Raw genomic sequence first — 21,402 nt, forward strand, 5'->3', positions numbered from 1 at the left:
TAATTTCTAGAGAAAATAAAATGACTTTTCGAAATCTACTATGACTCAGATGAACAAACACAAAATGCTGAAAGCACTTTCCTTAAAGATTTAATCTGTTAAATCTTAAAATATTATTAATAAAAAGAAGAAAATGCTGTCCTTTAAAGATAATTTTAAAAGATATTTGATGCATTTATTTTACATCTCAAGAAAACAAGATGAATGCTAAAAGTTCCTAATAAAAAGGCTCATTTTCTTAGATGATCCCCAAGAAAGAATTATCCATTAATTATCCATTATTGTAAGGAGGGATGTGAATGTTTACATGACGGTAAAGGGAGTAAACAGAAAGAGAAGTAACTGGGCCAACCAAGAACACTCCCTCCTCATATATTGCAATTTCTGAAGCCGTGGGGAAATCATGCCAGGAAATGGCAATTTTTAGTCATTTACATGATTACTCTGGGTCTTTCTGACCTTGGCAGCATTGCTAACTAAGCTCACATTTTGTACAGATATATTTTTTCATAAATCAATTTATAAATTCTTCAGGAGATTTCAGCTTTTCCAACCACAGCTATCAGACATGTGGATCTTTAGTTTTTGTCACATATTCAACATTTTAAAACTTGATTATTTTACACAACAGTAAAAAGAGAAAAGCATTCATGTTTCACATGGGCTCAGTATCTTTTATTTAAAAAATATCTATGTTCAGATTTCCACTTTAGTAGGGTACTTTAACATTTTACTGAAAGAAGGCTGTGAAACAAAATTTTGTTAGTTAATTCAATAAACTTTGATGCTCTTTTATCCTTTACAGTAGTATGCAATCCAATATAGAGATGAAATACTTTACAATAGTATCCTTTACAGCCCTTTACAAAAGGATACAATAGTATAGTTTACAACATCTTTTACAAGTGATACAAGGAAAATAGTGCCATACTGGAGCTGCAATTGTAGTGACAGCTATAATTTATTAAAAAACAAAGTCCACGGCCTATGGCCAAGATGAAAAGATTCTGGATTATGTGAACTGGACTCAAATTTATTCATTACCACTTATGTCAAAGCCGTGAAGTCATATTACACTGAGGCAACCCTCAGAAGAAGCAATTGTAATGAAAGCTCAAGTAACAAAAAAATTCAGTAAAATGAGCTAGATTACGAATTTAGGATAGAAGATGAGCTTGCTTAAGAAAGCAAAATAAATCTAGTCCTCTTTTGCCCAGAGAATAAAATGGCCAACACCGGGAACATTATGTCTATATTTTATAGGAAATTTTGCAAATGTGAAGAAAGCAGAAATTCTAGTTTTTGAAAAATAATCTAATTGTTCCTAACTTTTTCCTAAAAAGTTTTCTTCAAAATAATCCATCAAGATATGCCTTGAGGAAGTACCTCTATATTCCGTGATTCTGATGAAGGTTTCCTTCATCTTTAAATTTATGGTTATTTTGAGGAAGGTATTATGAAAACAAGAACTTTGTACAGTATTTGTATAGTATAAATACTTCTGTCAATAAGTATTTCAGAAAGCTTGCCATTGTTAGAGTATAATTTCTAACTTAGTAACTGCCATGTTCATGATTATTTCCATAAGTTACTGGGTATTATTATGTATTTCTACTATAGTATTTATATGAAAAAAAATCAAATTCAACTTATGGAATCTTTATTAAAAATAAAACTTAGTAAGCATAAGGAATACAGTAATCATTTCTAGATAATGTAAACATAGTTAAAAATCTATTTGATGATGAGATTAATTAAATGGAAATGGGGGTTACTTAAGAAGCCAAATTTGTCAGAGAATACTGAAGTAATAATTCTAATTTATGAGTAATATATCTTCCTTCTTTGGACATATACATACTATATGGAGTAGTCAGTTGAATTGAAAAAATACTACAATTTAACAGGTCTAAAAGCGTATAAAGGGTGTGCTATGGCTAAGTCCAATTTGACTTATATAATTGAAAATTTAAACGCACAATCTGTTATCTTTACAAAAGTGATTATTTGTTATTAAAATAAAATTCAGAATATAAAAATTATTTAATTAAAATAATATATATTATTTCTATAAATGATAATTGTTCCAATATATTTTGGCCAAAATAGTCTCCTTACCTATCCACAATTAAATGTTTAATTTGGAAATGGCTCTTCAGAGACTTAATGAATATTTGCTTTGATTTAATTTTGATAAAGTTATAAAATCATTGTTGAATAAATTTAAAAAATCATTGTTGATTTTTCTGATGTATCTATAAAATATGCTTGAAAATGTTTCATAAAAATTACTATTTAAAAATGTATAATGTATATATTCCGTAAAAAAAAGCTATAATTATTTTAAGTTGTAAAATAGGATTATAATAAGTGAGGGGGCACTTTTGTAGGAAAAAATTCCTTCCACAGTAGCCAAAATGAATTCACACTAGAACTAATAAACTGTGCATAATTTTGTACAACTTATTTCTTACTATGAAGTTTTAGGTTTATATTAGTTCTACCAGGAAAGTTCCTTATCTTTAGAATAATAGTATGAAACATTCAAATAGCCTTTGAAAATAAATACTCTTTTTCTTTTTCCTTTGAACCAAAAGTGCACTGTTTATGTTTCACGGCATTAGATCTAAGCTTTGCATTATTTTCATTGAACCAATAGTTATTTTTTGAAAGGCATAACTGAAAAAAAAAAGATAAGATATATAGATTTTCAGTATGAAAAAGAAAAAATAAAATTCTTTTAAAAGTTTGCAGATAGCAATCTTTGATGTCAGTATACTGAGAAAAGACAAAAAGGAAATTCCCCCTACCTCACAGCCATGTGATTACATTAACATTTTTCTATTTATTCTGTTACGTATGAAATCTATCTTTATATACTAGGAAACTTCACTGGAATAGTGCCGAGAATGTTTACGGAAAAGGAAACTTCTATTAATAGTCTTTGAAGTAAAAAATAATTTTGGAGGTAAATTACTAAAGAACTGTACAGGGCACCTAGGTAGGAATAGCAAGGAAGTGAGAAGAGTTGATAGGAATCAATCTTTCCCATACTCACATGCCCCATAAAAGATGGGGCAAGAAACATTACAATCCAGGAAAGTGAGTTTCAAAAGCAATCATGAAGTGTCTCTAGTTCCATTTTGGCAGGAGAAATACTATTGTAATCTCTGCCATCTTTCTAAACCTCCTTGGGGCTAATTCCTGGAGATACATCAATAGCTGGTGCATTATCTAATAATGCTGACTCCTTCTCTGCTCATCCATACTCCCATGGAGCAGAGGAATCTTGGAGTGCACAGTGGAGCAGGATGGCCTGATAGGGTGGGTAGGCTGTCCACACTTGACTAATAGAAATTAGTGAAATGCTTTATTAAGCAATTTATTAAGCAATCTGCCTGTGGGGCTGGTTTCTAGAGAACACACCTTACAGAGGACGTACACCAGAATAAAAAACAGTGTATATTTAACAGTGACATATATTGTTTTTCCCATAGTCAGATGGTTAGGCTTGATTAGTTAGTTATTGAGGAAATTGGAAGCAAGAAGAATATTTTTGATGGCATTGGAAGGTCTTGATGTCTCTGACCCACTGAGAAGCCTGAGTGGAAGAATTAAAATTTCCATCACAGGAAAGCCCTTTGGTCTACACCTAGTTCCTGAGAACAGCACAGAGCTTCACACTATGGTCATTGCCACTGTGGGCATACCGTGTGGGCCATAAGCCCTCACGTTGACCCGATCACACCCACTTTGCCATAAAGCCTAAAAAATCTACCGCTTTCATTTTCTTCTTCATTAAACCTTAAATAGTGAAGTCAGCAATGCTTTTGTTTACACATCTGTTCAAACAAAAGATTAAAAAAGAAATCTCTCTTTGGGTAAGGGCCAACCCTGTAAACACATAAAATGTCAAAAACTTGCTTGTCTTTGCAAAGCAGGGAATCAGGAGTCCTATAAAAACATATAGCACATGTAAATAAATTCATTCAAATGACATCTGAGAGTCTGTAATGACAAAAATTTTCGAGGATCTTTGCACAAGTGTGAAAAAAGCCCTTTCCTCAAAGTAATCATTCAAGTAATCTGGCTGAGGTAGGAAATGTTACTTTAAGTGCATTTTTCCAGCACTCGAAAAAACCTAAGGCAACTAGCTATGAGCTACTCTTGAACTGTCTTCACTCACCCTCTAGAGAAAACGCAGCTGGTCGGAGGACCCACCACGAATATATACTGAAGTCAAATTTTCTGTATATGTTTAAAAATGACATTCAAATCTGAAAAAACAACACTGAGATTCAAATCCAAAAATGCTCTGAGGTTAGGTTCCTTTTTTATCCATAAAAGTCAACTTCTTATTGTCCAAGAAGCTTATATATCTAAAAGACAGGACAAAGTGACAGCCTTGGGAGAGCACACACTACAGACAGAAACATGTAAGCCCCATCTCTTTGGGATCTGTTAATCTGAAGGCACTGCCATTCGTGACCATAGCAGTCAACCTGTGGGAAAGGGCCAGGTGGCAATTACTTTCACCAAAGCCTGCAGATGAGCAAAAGAGGAGAGTTCACTAATACTCTCCGTTCTCCAAAGGCAGGTAGTCAGGAGCAAATTTCCTTTAATATCTCCTACGAAGGCTATAGCAGGATTGGGCCTTTTGGGGTAGATGTCTGAGCACTGGACTCAGCACCACAGGCCCTGATGTCCAGGCTTTACCCCGCCTCTTATTGTATAAACTTGGGGAGATTTTATATTTTTTTGAGCCTTATTACTTTGGGGAATGATGAGGGATTTGGGGATCAGGATCTGGAGGGTAGAGAATTTGGATCTGGGACTCTCATCTGTCTCCTCCATATTTAAAATTCACAATTCTACCAGTCTTTATAGACTATCTGGTAAGTAGTAACGAATAGGTCCTTAGCATCTTAGCCCTGATCTCAACTTAAAATCTTTAATATGTATGGAGTTTTTTAAATTTCTGGAAAAATTTCTCTAAAGACTACTTGAAGGTCTTATAATTAGATAATACCTATTCTATGAAAAGAACAGAAAGGTGGTGCTGATGGAAAAAAATTTTTTAAAGCCTTTCTTGGTAGGCACTCATCCTTGCCTTTCACGGGTGGCACTTCCTAAGAGAAGCTTCTCACTTCCCTCTTCCATGCCCTCTAGCTTGAGTAAGTATAGGCTACTAAGTAGAGGCTGATTTGGTTACAAGGCCACTAAATGGCTCTCCAGCATCTAGTGAAAGATATTTCAAGTACCATGACACAAATGGCACTGAGACATTGCAACTAGTTGTGAGGTATAATAATAAATAACAAAGTACTTAAATCTCTGAATGATTCACATTTTTAGTAAATTAGAGTAGATTCCCTATAACTACATCATTTTTACTCTCTCCTATTCTAATATGCTTTCTTGAGTCACGTAGGAGAGGACATAAAACTTTCTCACAGAGAAAGGCCAATTGGAAGCATATCCCACTGGAACTGAATTTAATGATCAGGTGACTCTTTCCTATGATCTAAAATAGCAGTTCTGAAGCTTTTTAACCTGTGGGGGTGCAAAAAACAAACAAACAAACACACAAACAAACAAAAACAACTTTCTTCTCACCTACATTTTCCTAGCTGGGCTAATAATCAAATTAACAGAGAGAATAACAGGAGAAAATGTCTAAAATGTACATTCAGGAGTATCATAAGATATGAGACCCAAAGGAAAAGTAGGGCAGGGGTCTGAGATTTCAAAGGGGAAGCAGGCAACTTACAGGTAGATGGAGAAAAAGCAAACATGTGGCAAATAAATCCTTGCTGGGCCACCCAGAAACAATGGGACCACAGGGGAATCTAGTAAACAGATTTTTGCTTGGATCCTCCCTATCTGCCACACTTGATTAATAGTGCAAAGGTGCTAAGGTGACTATGATAAGATTCCCTTCCTGAAGCTGGTTTTCTATCTGAATTTCCTTTAGGCAGAAAGGAGGTGGGTCAAGGTTCTTTCTGAGTCTTTTGTTTCTTAATAACCAGCTTAAAATCAATATCCTGATAGGCACATTATAGGGTGGCAAAACTCTGGTCCCCTTCAGGTCTTAGAATCCCTTTATACTTTAAAAATTATTGAGGACCCTAACATTATTTTGTTTATGTGGATTATAGCTATTGAAGATTTTAAATATTTATTAATTTATTAAAAATAACAATAAGCCAATTACATGTTAACCAAATAACTGTTGTTTTTTAACACCAACAAAAAAGTCTATGCTATCCAAAGCAAACAAAAATTAGAGAGAAGAGTGGCTTTGTTTTACATTTTTGCAAATTTCTTTAATATCCAGCTAAATAAAAGACAGCTGAATTCTCATATCTGCTTCTGCATTCAATCTGTGGCAGCAATGTTGTTTTGACTGGAGTATATGAAGAAAACCCACCTCATACAAATATGTAGAAAAGGGAAGAATATTTTAATAGCCTTTCAAATAATTGTAGATATTCTTTGTTGATACTATATCAAAACTCATGGTTAATTTCATGTAAAATATCAGTATTTTTTTTATATTGTTAAAATTAAAATTCATTGTGATAACTGGTATTTTAGGTGATATTTTCCCCTATGTATGATTCTGTAATATCATTCAGTGGTCATTAGAAAATATTGATTAACTGAGTTATGTAGATCTTTCAAATTTTGACACAATTATACAACACTGTAAAATCATATTCATTGTTATCACCACCTACTGCATCTGAAAAATCTTGAAGTATTGGGAAGGTGTCATGGTCATGGTGGCAGATACAAGTTTTTCAATGTTTTAATTTTCACTTGAAATCTTAAATTTTATCATCGGCAATAAGTACTGTTTGTTATTTTCTTTGAAGTGACATACTAAGTTCATTTTAAAGAAATTATCTACTAAATGCACAAGTCTAAATAACCATAGTTTCTCCCTCAGTCATTCTTTCAAGTACAAATGATGTTCCATAAAAAAAGTGGCTAGTTCAGTTTGCAGTTCAATTATGTGAGTGCTTATGTATACTTCCTAGTTTCATCAAACAGAATATAAAAAATATGAGTGCTAAAGGGTTGAGAGTTAATAAAATTAGTACTTTTTACTGCTTCATCAAGGATACTCATAAGAGAAACTAGTTTTCTTTTCCTGCAAGTTTGTGAAGGTAAAGAATTCAATGGCCACCGGTACAATTTAGGGATGCTAACTGATTTCATGTTAAGCTGGCAGCAGTTTTCCCACCATTGCTTTTACATGATTTGTGCAAATGCCAACAAGTGAGAAGAGCACTTTGTATCATTCCGAAAATAGTCCTGACCTTGCAGATCCCTGAAAGAGTCTCAAATAGCTTGTCTGCATTGCTTGTCTGCAATATACTGGCAAGCCATTCAGCACATACTTGATACCTCCATCCAGACTATCTGAACAGGACGATCAAGAGCAGATTTTGGTTTCACCCAGCTTTACGTACACAATGAACATGCAAAGGCTCCCTTCTTGAGTAAAAATTACAGAATAATGATTAGATCTACCTGTTCCAGCTGTGGCTTTAGGCCTTCAATTTTCGAATGGTTAGATATCTGCACATGTTGAAAGTTACTTGTCAGAGTATAAACTCTAACATTTCAGTCTGTTCATGTCAGTTTAACCTTTATTGATTATTTCTTTAAAAGGAGAGCCTTTCATAATCTGTTCCCAAACCCCTATGCAGCTTTACTCTCCCTGTTGCCCAAGTCAACCTGATTAGGTCAGTCTTCTCACGACTGTCAAACACATCATGACATATATTTCTAGCATTAAATTTCCTCGACCTTGCCTCTGCCCAACATAGTCCTACTCATACTTGAAAGTCTAGCTTCATGAGACTTCCCTTGAGTACTTCTTTCTTGCATTATTATTTCAATTTCTCATTTGATAGATTTATTATATAAATGTACTCTACCTTGATTTAAGATTTTATGTAATCACACATAGCATACCAAATCAAGCACCAACAATTCTGCATGTAGGCCAAAGATCCTAATTTCACCCAACAAAAGGATCAAGGGGCTCTCTTGGAATAGGCAGGGCCCTGTACTATTTTGATTGTTTAGATCTTATTATTATTTAACTAGATCATATATACCTCCAATCCAGAGAACAACCATATATATTTTTTTGTACTGAGTCCTGAGTCATGTACCCTATAGGCTCTCAATAAATTAGTGTTAGATCAATATAAATGTACACAAATATAAATAACACAACTAAAACAATTAATTTTTCGAAGATATTAACCCACTGACTTTTACAAACAAAGTGAAAAGAGTTCTTCCTCTTAAGATATTCAATAATTTACCTGGCAACAGTAACAGGACAGCCTTAAATATCGAATAAGATAGTAAGATATGAATTTCCAATTCCATTTTGAAGCAGTTAATGCTAAATAGTAATGAAAACTGTTTATAGATTAATTGAAATTTGATTCTGAGAGTAATTTGGCTACAAGATGACCAACGCAGTTAAAATAAAATGTCACCTTACCAATAATCTTGCTGTAAAAGTTGTAAGACTTTGGTTATAGTAAAAGGAATATTATTCTCCTTAGGAAATTTGCAAAAATATATCATAAATACCATATTAGATCAAGGACCATAGTTCAGATATATTCACCCTGCCTAAAGCCAATCCACCACACAAGAATTCATGCTATAAACTAGAGTAATTCTTCATATTTTTACTAACAGAATCTCTTTGAGAAGGCTTTATTTAGTATCTACTGAAAATTCGATTGAAATCAGTAGGTCTTGAGAATAAAAGATAGAATAAGATGCAGTTCTTAACACAAAAGAGTTTCAGTCTCATCAGGAAAATGGTGTCAGGCATTGTTGATGGCCTATTAACAGACACTGCCTCCCTCTTTGTTGTCTGCGCGAAATTGGGGTTCTCTTAGAAATGTGCTCAGGGAAGGTGGATTGCTCTCTCAATTATTGGGGGATAATGTGAGATTAGTCAAGGCAACGTTCTGCCAGAAAGATTTTCCTCCCCAATGAAAGGATATAAGATGAAAGCCATATCTTCCTGTCTGTGAATATATTTGTATGAGGAAATGAGTTCCTGAGATACAGGAGTTATCCTGAAATATCAGACGAAGGTCCAGGGACTAAAATATAATTTACTAAGGCTAGAGGGGGCAGTAAATGAAAGAGCCTGAATCCTTATGATGTCACTGGGCTGTAGCTCCAACCCTGGAAATACTTCCCTCCAGACTTGCTGATATGTTAATTAGTTAATGATGTATTCTGTAGACCCATTTAGATGGTTATTCTATTCCTCGCAACTAAAAACATCCTGTAGACATATATATAGTATCACATAATACAATGCGATAAGTGCTACGCACACACACACATATACATACACACAAATAAATAAAAATAAAGATGAAGAAGACATTTACACTGCTTTGGAAAAGTCTTAGGGGAAAGCCATCATAGATAATCCAAGGGAGAGAAGTTCAATAGGCAGACACAGGTGAAATGGAATTTTAAACAAAAGAACCACAGGAGCATAGGCATAGAAGGGTAAAAGTAATGTAGGGAAGAGGCATGAGAACTAAATGTTAAATTAGGCTATATTCAGAGTCTGCAATGTGCTGCTGCCAAACCACGGAAATGTACAGAACAAAGGAAGATTCCTACTGGAATTACTAACAAACCATTTACCCATATCGTGATGGGAAAATAGGGTCTTTAAATTCTACCCTACACAAAATCCAACCATTCATTCCCTAGGCCAAAAACCATGAGGAACCTATGGAACAAAGGCTGGGGATTGCCAGCAGGCTTTCTTGCTATATACCTTTATCTTTCACATTGTATACCCATAGGAAAAAAGGTAAACAGAGTCTTTAAACTGTAATTCATAGAAACTAAGAAGGATATCTAAATCAAACTCCCTAAATACTTGGCGTCTCTCTCTGTCTTTCCATCTGTCTTTTTTAATCCCGGTCTTTTCTCCCTCTCTGTCCCTCTCGGTTCTCTCACTCTTTGCCTCTGAGAAGAGACCACGTTCTGTCTATGGAGTGTTATCCTTTCTCTAACACTTTCCTTTTGACTCTAACTCTAGTATGAATTCTTTCCTGCGCTCAGTCAAGAACTTTCTCTCTAGGTACAGGACTTGAATCTCCACTCAGGGGGATCCGCCCTGTCCTGCATCAAAAGGAGTCCAAAAGGTGTGCTTGGAGACTGGTTCATAAGCTGAAGGCTGACTAGAAAGACCGTTTGCTTTTATATCCTCAGTGTCTAGCATAATACCTAGCACACAGTGTCAATAATCCTGAATGAGTATCTTGAAATGAGACTGGAAAAGCAACCTAGGGTCAAATTGAAATAGGCCTTGTGTACCATGGAAAAGAAATACAATAAGACATTTCACATAACTGAGGAAAACAGAAAATTAATCATTATAGCGACTGCTGAGATTTCTTAGTGCTAGATGAGGAAAGCTCACAAAGTAAACTCTAACATTTCAGTCTGTTCATGTCAGTTTAACCTTTATTGATTATTTCTTTAAAAGGAGAGCCTTTCATAATCTGTTCCCAAACCCCTATGCAGCTTTACTCTCCCTGTTGCCCAAGTCAACCTGATTAGGTCAGTCTTCTCACGACTGTCAAACACATCATGACATATATTTCTAGCATTAAATTTCCTCGACCTTGCCTCTGCCCAACATAGTCCTACTCATACTTGAAAGTCTAGCTTCATGAGACTTCCCTTGAGTACTTCTTTCTTGCATTATTATTTCAATTTCTCATTTGATAGATTTATTATATAAATGTACTCTACCTTGATTTAAGATTTTATGTAATCACACATAGCATACCAAATCAAGCACCAACAATTCTGCATGTAGGCCAAAGATCCTAATTTCACCCAACAAAAGGATCAAGGGGCTCTCTTGGAATAGGCAGGGCCCTGTACTATTTTGATTGTTTAGATCTTATTATTATTTAACTAGATCATATATACCTCCAATCCAGAGAACAACCATATATATTTTTTTGTACTGAGTCCTGAGTCATGTACCCTATAGGCTCTCAATAAATTAGTGTTAGATCAATATAAATGTACACAAATATAAATAACACAACTAAAACAATTAATTTTTCGAAGATATTAACCCACTGACTTTTACAAACAAAGTGAAAAGAGTTCTTCCTCTTAAGATATTCAATAATTTACCTGGCAACAGTAACAGGACAGCCTTAAATATCGAATAAGATAGTAAGATATGAATTTCCAATTCCATTTTGAAGCAGTTAATGCTAAATAGTAATGAAAACTGTTTATAGATTAATTGAAATTTGATTCTGAGAGTAATTTGGCTACAAGATGACCAACGCAGTTAAAATAAAATGTCACCTTACCAATAATCTTGCTGTAAAAGTTGTAAGACTTTGGTTATAGTAAAAGGAATATTATTCTCCTTAGGAAATTTGCAAAAATATATCATAAATACCATATTAGATCAAGGACCATAGTTCAGATATATTCACCCTGCCTAAAGCCAATCCACCACACAAGAATTCATGCTATAAACTAGAGTAATTCTTCATATTTTTACTAACAGAATCTCTTTGAGAAGGCTTTATTTAGTATCTACTGAAAATTCGATTGAAATCAGTAGGTCTTGAGAATAAAAGATAGAATAAGATGCAGTTCTTAACACAAAAGAGTTTCAGTCTCATCAGGAAAATGGTGTCAGGCATTGTTGATGGCCTATTAACAGACACTGCCTCCCTCTTTGTTGTCTGCGCGAAATTGGGGTTCTCTTAGAAATGTGCTCAGGGAAGGTGGATTGCTCTCTCAATTATTGGGGGATAATGTGAGATTAGTCAAGGCAACGTTCTGCCAGAAAGATTTTCCTCCCCAATGAAAGGATATAAGATGAAAGCCATATCTTCCTGTCTGTGAATATATTTGTATGAGGAAATGAGTTCCTGAGATACAGGAGTTATCCTGAAATATCAGACGAAGGTCCAGGGACTAAAATATAATTTACTAAGGCTAGAGGGGGCAGTAAATGAAAGAGCCTGAATCCTTATGATGTCACTGGGCTGTAGCTCCAACCCTGGAAATACTTCCCTCCAGACTTGCTGATATGTTAATTAGTTAATGATGTATTCTGTAGACCCATTTAGATGGTTATTCTATTCCTCGCAACTAAAAACATCCTGTAGACATATATATAGTATCACATAATACAATGCGATAAGTGCTACGCACACACACACATATACATACACACAAATAAATAAAAATAAAGATGAAGAAGACATTTACACTGCTTTGGAAAAGTCTTAGGGGAAAGCCATCATAGATAATCCAAGGGAGAGAAGTTCAATAGGCAGACACAGGTGAAATGGAATTTTAAACAAAAGAACCACAGGAGCATAGGCATAGAAGGGTAAAAGTAATGTAGGGAAGAGGCATGAGAACTAAATGTTAAATTAGGCTATATTCAGAGTCTGCAATGTGCTGCTGCCAAACCACGGAAATGTACAGAACAAAGGAAGATTCCTACTGGAATTACTAACAAACCATTTACCCATATCGTGATGGGAAAATAGGGTCTTTAAATTCTACCCTACACAAAATCCAACCATTCATTCCCTAGGCCAAAAACCATGAGGAACCTATGGAACAAAGGCTGGGGATTGCCAGCAGGCTTTCTTGCTATATACCTTTATCTTTCACATTGTATACCCATAGGAAAAAAGGTAAACAGAGTCTTTAAACTGTAATTCATAGAAACTAAGAAGGATATCTAAATCAAACTCCCTAAATACTTGGCGTCTCTCTCTGTCTTTCCATCTGTCTTTTTTAATCCCGGTCTTTTCTCCCTCTCTGTCCCTCTCGGTTCTCTCACTCTTTGCCTCTGAGAAGAGACCACGTTCTGTCTATGGAGTGTTATCCTTTCTCTAACACTTTCCTTTTGACTCTAACTCTAGTATGAATTCTTTCCTGCACTCAGTCAAGAACTTTCTCTCTAGGTACAGGACTTGAATCTCCACTCAGGGGGATCCGCCCTGTCCTGCATCAAAAGGAGTCCAAAAGGTGTGCTTGGAGACTGGTTCATAAGCTGAAGGCTGACTAGAAAGACCGTTTGCTTTTATATCCTCAGTGTCTAGCATAATACCTAGCACACAGTGTCAATAATCCTGAATGAGTATCTTGAAATGAGACTGGAAAAGCAACCTAGGGTCAAACTGAAATAGGCCTTGTGTACCATGGAAAAGAAATACAATAAGACATTTCACATAACTGAGGAAAACAGAAAATTAATCATTATAGCGACTGCTGAGATTTCTTAGTGCTAGATGAGGAAAGCTCACAAAGTCATGTATGGGTAGAGATATCTTTCTGACACCATTTTCCATATTCTCCCTTCTTGAGTGAGTTCCTATACTTCACTATGGCCGATGGATGACAAGGCAATAGGTGTTTCCATTAAGTGGGCATGTCCAATTGATACCATGGTTTTCAGAGAGGGATAAAATATAATTTGAAAAGGGCTAAGTGCTTAACATTCTTTAAGTAACTAGGTGGAGTCAATCAAAGTTCAGTGAGCCCTTATGTCGCTAAGCTTTTATATTGTTACTTAAAAGGCATTATTTGAAGAAACGGTATTTTTTTTAACAAGTTAGAATCTTCCAACTATTTTAAAGAGAGAAATTGTTCAAAGAAGCTATATTTATCTTCTATGTAATTGGAACTATGACCAGCTAAAAGAAGAGTTAGAATCAAACTATTTCCTAATAAGCAAAGATTTTTTTTTGTTTGTCAGTCCAGTCTATTGCCAAATTAGTTTATAATTTCTTTCAAATACAATTTTTTTCTATAGTCGTCTTCATGACAAATCAGCCATAGTTCAAGGCAGATCTTTCATCTACAAAATTAGACGATTGGATTAGCTATCTTTAATAATATTCTAAAGTATTCTACTATTGGTACTATTAACAACAAAAATAATAATATTCTCTATATTCTCCATATTCTCATTATAGAGGATAACAGAGGGAGTTTCACTCATTACCCCTACTGATCAATAATCATAATTACAATAATAAAAATTAATATTATATTTTGAGTACATTTAATGCCTTTTTTTCAAGGAGTTGAATGTGTTTTGTACACATTAATCATTATTCTACTAATCCTGGTTAACATCACTGTGAGAAAGGGTGCCACAGTTTCTCAGAGCCACCAGGTAGGAGGAGAATAGGTATATATATTTGCAGTTAACACCAGATTCTTCTTCCTCTGACTAGGTAACAGGTATTCTTTATAAATGACATACTATGTTTCTGAATCAATCCTAGTTCTAAGGATAGAAACACAAAAGCCTTTTTCATGCCAAAAGTAGTCACATAATTTCATACATACACACAATTTTACAAACCTTGATCTCTATTAAAATCACTTGAAAGAATAACTTTCTGATATAAACATCATAAAATTAACACCTAGCTATAGAAAGAAAAATGATAAGACCGAGAAAAATCCCACCCAGTAAGAGTTAATTCTATCACATGCTGAAACCATAAACCTTCCTTACTGAACTGCTTCATAAACTAGTCATTTGTGAACAATTACTTTAAACCATCATGCCATTCACCATCCTGAAAAACAGGATAATGGAATGCTATATCTCCCCAAAGTCTGCTCATTGTAAACAGTCCATCCCTCCTTGCTGACTCCAAAAGCTGTATAAACATACTGCAATCAAATCCACCAGAGCTCATAGAAATCCTTTCTTTAAGTTGTCTACAAAATGCCAATTTAATACAAATACAAGAAAGAGAAGTTCTTACTAACACAACATTTTGTATTTACAGTATTCTGAACAGTGCTTAAACCTGCACTGGTTATATAAAAGGCACTCCCCCTCCCCCCCACCATGCCACCCACTGCCCCCAGGCTGACAGCATGCTTAGTTCTCTCATTTACACCACACTGCAATAACATAAAGAAGGGTTTACTATTAATCCAGGTTTTACTACAAAGCGACCTGTTATTTCTCTGTCAAATACTGGTGAGAGTGCCAAGTGTCTGTCATCCAATTCAAGGGATTAAGTCTTCTTTTATAGTCTGATACTTGTACCAATTTATAAAAATACAGATATAGTTTCTTAGAGTTGGTCACAGTCTATATTTTGGCTTGGATTCAGGCAGCAGAGGTTGACTATGACAGCTGGCAGGAAGCTGAGGGGAGAATACATCCTCCCTCTTTCAGTCACCACATCTCAGTTGCCATAGTGATTAATCCTTAATTGAATGCTGTCTTTGTACATTTCTTTTCAGAAAACTTTAAGTAAACTTAAGTTGAAAACATGCAGTTGATTGAAAAAATGAGGCACCACATCACAAACAGGTATAGCTAGGTTTTGTGACATACTTCCATATATTAAAAGAACAATTTAACTCTAAAAAAGGCATTTATTATCAGTTCCTTCAAACACTTAAAACATTTCTTTTGGTCTGAGCTTAACTCTGAATCACACAGGTTTTCCCTCTTGTTATCAGACATCTCATCTTTTAAAATAAGCTGTCTTCAGAAATGGTTCTAAAATATCCAAGTATAATTTAAGACAAAACAAATTTTTATTTTATATTGTTTGTATTACTATATAATAAAAGCATAATTAAAAATTTATTTTAGGGGAGATGGGTTTTCATTTAAGACATCTATAAAATGTGTTCTATAAATAGAAATTATTTATAAAAGTACAAACTACAAGAAACCAAAGGAAAGACAGAAATAGATATTTTTAAATATTAGGCCTTATCTTAATATATAGTTAAATTTGAAAAGCGAGTTCACCGCTTTTGTCATTTTGGTTATCAATAATTACATCAAAAGGACTGAGAAACTCTGAAAGGCCATAGGATTTTATCTAGGATTGTGGTATATATTACTTCTCTTTTGTAAGTTTACTGTTTAGTATATTCCTTTGCAATTTAGTTAAGCCTTTAACTTAGACTTAACTATAGTCTTCCTTGGAAAGTGAAATACTTGCATATTGTGGTCACTGTCAATCGTGTATTGCTATCTTACAAATAAATAGTATTTGTTTTCTTAGAAAGTGAGGCAATACATCTGCATCTGGCTGCAGGCACGCATGCACGCACACACACAGGCACAGACCACACGCACGCATGCACACACACAAACACACAAAATCTTTTCAAACGCAAGTAAAGGTCTCTAATAAAACTCTGGTGACAGACATGAAGCACTCAGAAGAATTCTCAGTAATCAAAAAGATTCTGGATGTGAGCCCCAGATGAAAGACACTATACTATAGGTGGGAGGTCTGGGGATTTTTGGAGTCTTCAGAAGCGAGAGGTTTACAGATTTTTCTAACACTATGGCTGAGTCTCTTTTGTCTTCACTTTGCTTCATTTCCCTTCACCTTAGTTTACTCTCTTTTCTTCCCATAACTATTTTAAAATTTTTTCAAAACTGCAAATTTGCTATTGCCACCCACCATCATACTACAAGCTGTAAAACCTCTCAGTGAGTGATATATGTATCTCTAACAAATGTTCCAATGATGTATTCATTAAAAGAGTTAAAGTAATATTGACCAGATATGATGAAATCAGTGATTGTGAACACTTTTTTCTTAGAAATTCTGTGAGATGACTTTGAAATGTCATCAATATCTCATCTATGTGTGATAGTATTATTTTAAAACATCTCTTCAGAAATCCTTAATATAGTTTACAAATAGTTTTAAAGAGAAAAACGACACAACTCTCTTTCTATCTCCCTGACATTACCGAGGTTGTATTTAGTTTCCAGAAGAATGATAATGAGGAGAACCAAGAGTATTATGTATAAAGATAATGCAAAAGGACTAGTCTGAAGGCAGAGTGATGTCTCACTCATTTGACTGTCAGAGCTATGGAGATATCTTAAATTAGAAGGAGTCACTTCAATTGATGAATCTAAAGAGAAAAGGAATCTATCAGCTTTAAAGAGAAAAAATTACTAGTAACTTCGATTCTCATATAGACTATTATAAAATAAATTAATATAAATTATAAAGAACTGAGTGGCTATTTTCATAAGTAAAAACTCAATAGTCACATATAAAAGTTTGAAAAATATTCTATCATGAACATTCTTGTTTTTTTTTTAAAGGGAGTCTAAAGCCCCAGATCTACTACACCACCCATTCTTTTATTTATAGTTAAATATGGTTGCATACAACTGTTTATGATTACTTCTAGTTGATTCCCTGGGGATCAACCAGGGGAGTTAGAGTCTTGATATCAGTCTTATCCAATGGTAGTAGTAGCAATGAGTGCTACTTTGTGTCAGGCACTGTTCAGAGAATTTTACAGGTATTACTTCATTCAGTTTTCATAAAAAACCTTTTGAGGTAAGAAGTATAATTATTTGTATTTTAAACACAAGGAAACTGAGGCACAGGGAAGGTAAGTAACTTTCTCATGGCCACACAGGAAGTATGAGGTTCAGCTAGAATTCAAATTCTGGCATTCTGAGTAGAGTGCATACCACAGGCTAGTTATAGCCATCACAATTCTTTCTGCTTATGGAAGATTACAGAGTTTAACAAATTAAAGATGAGACTCATTATATGAGTTATTTAATTAATTTACTTCTAATTAAACTAAAAGGAGAAAAGCATAAGGTATGTCTCAGCGGTTGTATTTTTGTCAAAAATACAGTAGTTTTAGTTTTTGATAATGGTGAAAAACTAAGAACATCACAAATATGTATGACCACTATCTATTTTGAAAATTCTGATTTTCATATAGCAAGTAAGACCTTTTTAAAAAAATAGTAAGTTTATAATATTGTCCCTGAGTAATTTTTATATATAGGTAATACATCACAACATTTAAGATGCTAAAGTACAGCTATATTATTAATCTGATATATTAAATGGTGTAAGTCGAACCTGAAGGATTTATTCTTATTTTGTTGGAATTTTACTGTACCAAGTATTGATTTAAAGAAGTTGGCCACTGAAATAAATGTCTATACAGACAGTTCTTGGCCTGTGAACTTTGGTGGCATGGGATTGGACCTCTTGTTTAGTGGCTTTAAAGCTTCCCTGAATATTTTATACCAACCATGATTTAGTCATGAAACAACAATTTTCTTTGTTTTCTCTGTAAAAGAAATATTAAGTTTGTCTACGTGTGATAGGGGAAATATATGGCCTCAAAGGGCATATTAGAAGCCCTAGGGGATAGATACTTCAGTTTGTTTCCTGGTAAGAAATATCCCTCACTCCGAAAATCACTGTGAAGAGATGAGGTTTCTGAGGAGAGTGTGCCGTCTACCTCAAGAATGTTGGGGCTGAAAAAGACTGAAAACTATTGGTATTGTTAATATAAGGATAAAATAACTCCCCCACCCACCCCCCACTCCCTGCAAATTAAAGGCAAACTATATTTGCAGTATTTTCATTTTTATAACTTTCCTTAAGAAGGTTCCAAAGGGGCTTTTTATTGCTTCGAGATCTAGGGGTTGCTTCTCGGGTCCATTTTGGGAGGAATTATACACCTGTAAATTTCTTCTCTGCAAAATATTTAAATAAGCTAATAATTAATATCTAGTTAAATCATTTCATTAGCATCTACTACAGAGATCTGACAAACTCTCTTACTTCTTTCACATTAAAATTTGTTTAGAAAAAGAAAACCCTAATAAAAAATGAGCTATTTAAAAGATACTGATATGTTCTTCATTTTAATAAAGCAAGTTTCTGGCAAACTCAACATATTTTTTCCAACCTTTTCCAGATAGCTCCTACAAGGTAGTCAAACTGTAGAAATGTCTACAGTATATTTCTACAAATATACTGAGAAACAGTATATTTCTGGATCAAATGTCTACAAATATACTGAGAAACAGTATATTTCTGGATCAAATGAGAATAACAAAAAGCAGCATACCTGGGTCTTTTGAAATGAATGCTTTCATGAGTTGTATTTTGGTGTTGGCCCTTTGGATTACATTGAAAAATGCTAAAAGCACAGCCTTTCAAAGTCCGTTATTACATTTACTCTTAGGATATTATAAGACAACTGACTGTTCACTAGACCATTCAGTGGTCCTCATTTAAGAGCCAGGAGGCAAATTTCCTTCAAATTAAGTGCTAGGAAAAGTTTTCTTCTCCTTAGAAGAGCTGGTATTTTTTCCCCCTTAAGGACAATCATTTAGCTCAGTGTTTCTCAGCAGGGTGTTATGGCATTTTAGGCAAAACAGTTCTTGGCATGTGGAGTGTTATCCCCTTAAACAATAATTGAGTATATCTGGCCTCCACACATTAATGCCAGTTGGGCACTTGGTCATTGCGACCACTCAAACTGCCCGCACACATTTCCAAATGCACTAGTTGAGAAAACAATAAATAAATTGTTTATTTCCTTTGTTTTGTCTACTAGGAAACTCAATCAAATTTGTCATAAAAAAAAAAAAAAACCTGGGTAAGAACATCATGTCCTATATATCTGCATTTTAACTTCCTCCCAGTCTTGAACTTCCAGTTTAATTTATGTCTCCCTTGGTCCTGAATTTCATTTTGTATTCTGATTTTATTGTTAAGACAATCCAAAATCCTTTACTGAATCAAATAAACAAAGACAGCTTGAGAGTTCAGAAGCATTCGTTAGAAGCTTTTATTTATTTATAAGAGCAGTACTAACTTGAAATAAAGTACCACTGTATAAGGTATGCATTTTAAACTTCTACACATAAAGTGATAGGAAAACTATTCAGACACTTAGCTCTTAGAAATTAATGAAGGATAATAAGACAAAAAGAAAATATCGTTTTCAAACCTTTGATGAAAGTGACTATGTGTCAATAAATACCACATTTATATAAAGCTTAGTTCTATATAACAGCAATTTTAAATGTGAAGAGTCTATAGGAAATATTTATCACTTTTAACACTATAAAAATCATTTTGCTAAAAAAAAACAAATTCTATATAAAGCTAGTTTTGTGTCTGCCTTCATTTTAGATGAAAAACTTTGGAGGAAATCTAATCATACACTTCTCTTTTTCCATAGGAGCAGAAGTGGTCTTGATTCTGATTTAACTGCCCGATTCCCTCAGATTCCTCATTTTTGGCAAACTTTTCCTGAGGGATACTATGAATCAACTCACCATTATTACATTTAGATATCAATCTGTCTTTTACTATAAAACATCTTCACTGACTACAATGCCCCAAATAGTATTGTTTTTTTTATACTTATTTATATGTCACAATCTTAGCAGCTACTTTTGAGGGAGTATTTAGAGATCTTACTGAGTAATTTCTATGAAAATGAGATAAACTGAAGATAAAAACTAAAAATGAGATAAAAATATTACTCTATGTGCTTCTTACCTTAGAAATACAAACAGCTATGTTAGCAGGAAGCTGGGAAAATTGCTTCAATTCAAATACATCACGTGCAGCCCATCGGCTCATGTGATTTTCGGCTTTGCTTGATCCAATCACATTCTGGTTTGAGTGAATGTAAGCCACTTCTCGAACACCATCTACAAGGTAATTGATGTTTATTCAGTGATGTCTCATTATGAAGCAATATGGTTCCATATATACTTTAAAAGTTAGAGGCAATACACTAAAAAAGTTATGCTTGTTTTGTTTTTAATCCTCAGGAAAAACATTCAGTTTGCTAACATCACAACATTCTTTTAAAAAAAACAGTTCAAATATGTTGGTCTAGGTTAACTTGGGAAGGACTTTTCCCTCTTATTAATATGCGAACTTCTGAGATTAGGTGACAATCTTTAGATTTAAACCCGAATTGAAGGTTTTGGCAACAGAAAAGTTATGGTAGAGGGTCATTTCTATGAATTTGTTGTTCCAGTTGATTAAAAAAATAGTTTACTAATTAACAGAGCAGTGCTAGCTTCATCTGTTCTTTTAAACATGTGTTTGATTACAGTGATAGAGCGGGAGCATGGGGTTTATGACCAGGGAGTTTAGTTTGGTTGGCTTGTTCGGTTTTACTGTTTGTATTATGTCTTTTTTGTACATATGCCCAGAGAATGTCAAGATTGGGAGGAAATTTAGGAAATGAAAAAAATTAACTTACAGCTTTTATCCAAAAGAAGTTTAAAAAATGACTATATTTTTTTATTGCTTTGCTTCTAGGCACCTATAATTTACTTTTAAATTGTGGTCATAAATACAAGGCTAGAACTAAGGTCTGTAAAAGTTCCCTCAAACAGCTCTGGCAATGAACCTTGATTATGACCTTCAACACGTGTAGTGTTTCCAGTCCTGAGTTTCGCTCAACCAGAATTGCCAATCATGCAAAAACAAGATGACGTTAAATAAGATGAGTGAA

General features: G+C 34.2%; 1 protein-coding gene across 1 annotated transcript in view; it reads right to left on the reverse strand.

The window, feature by feature from the left end:
- Positions 1-21,402, reverse strand: part of LOC105307833 (DNA excision repair protein ERCC-6-like 2) — a 60,098-nt gene that overhangs the window by 11,219 nt on the left and 27,477 nt on the right. Inside the window, exon 6 of the mRNA XM_011383475.2 lies at positions 20,430-20,584. Coding sequence (XP_011381777.2) covers positions 20,430-20,584 — 155 coding nt within the window. The remainder of the gene's footprint in view (positions 1-20,429; positions 20,585-21,402) is intronic.

The sequence above is a fragment of the Pteropus vampyrus genome, unplaced genomic scaffold, assembly GCF_000151845.1.
Source record: "Pteropus vampyrus isolate Shadow unplaced genomic scaffold, Pvam_2.0 Scaffold520, whole genome shotgun sequence".
NCBI lineage: Eukaryota > Metazoa > Chordata > Mammalia > Chiroptera > Pteropodidae > Pteropus > Pteropus vampyrus.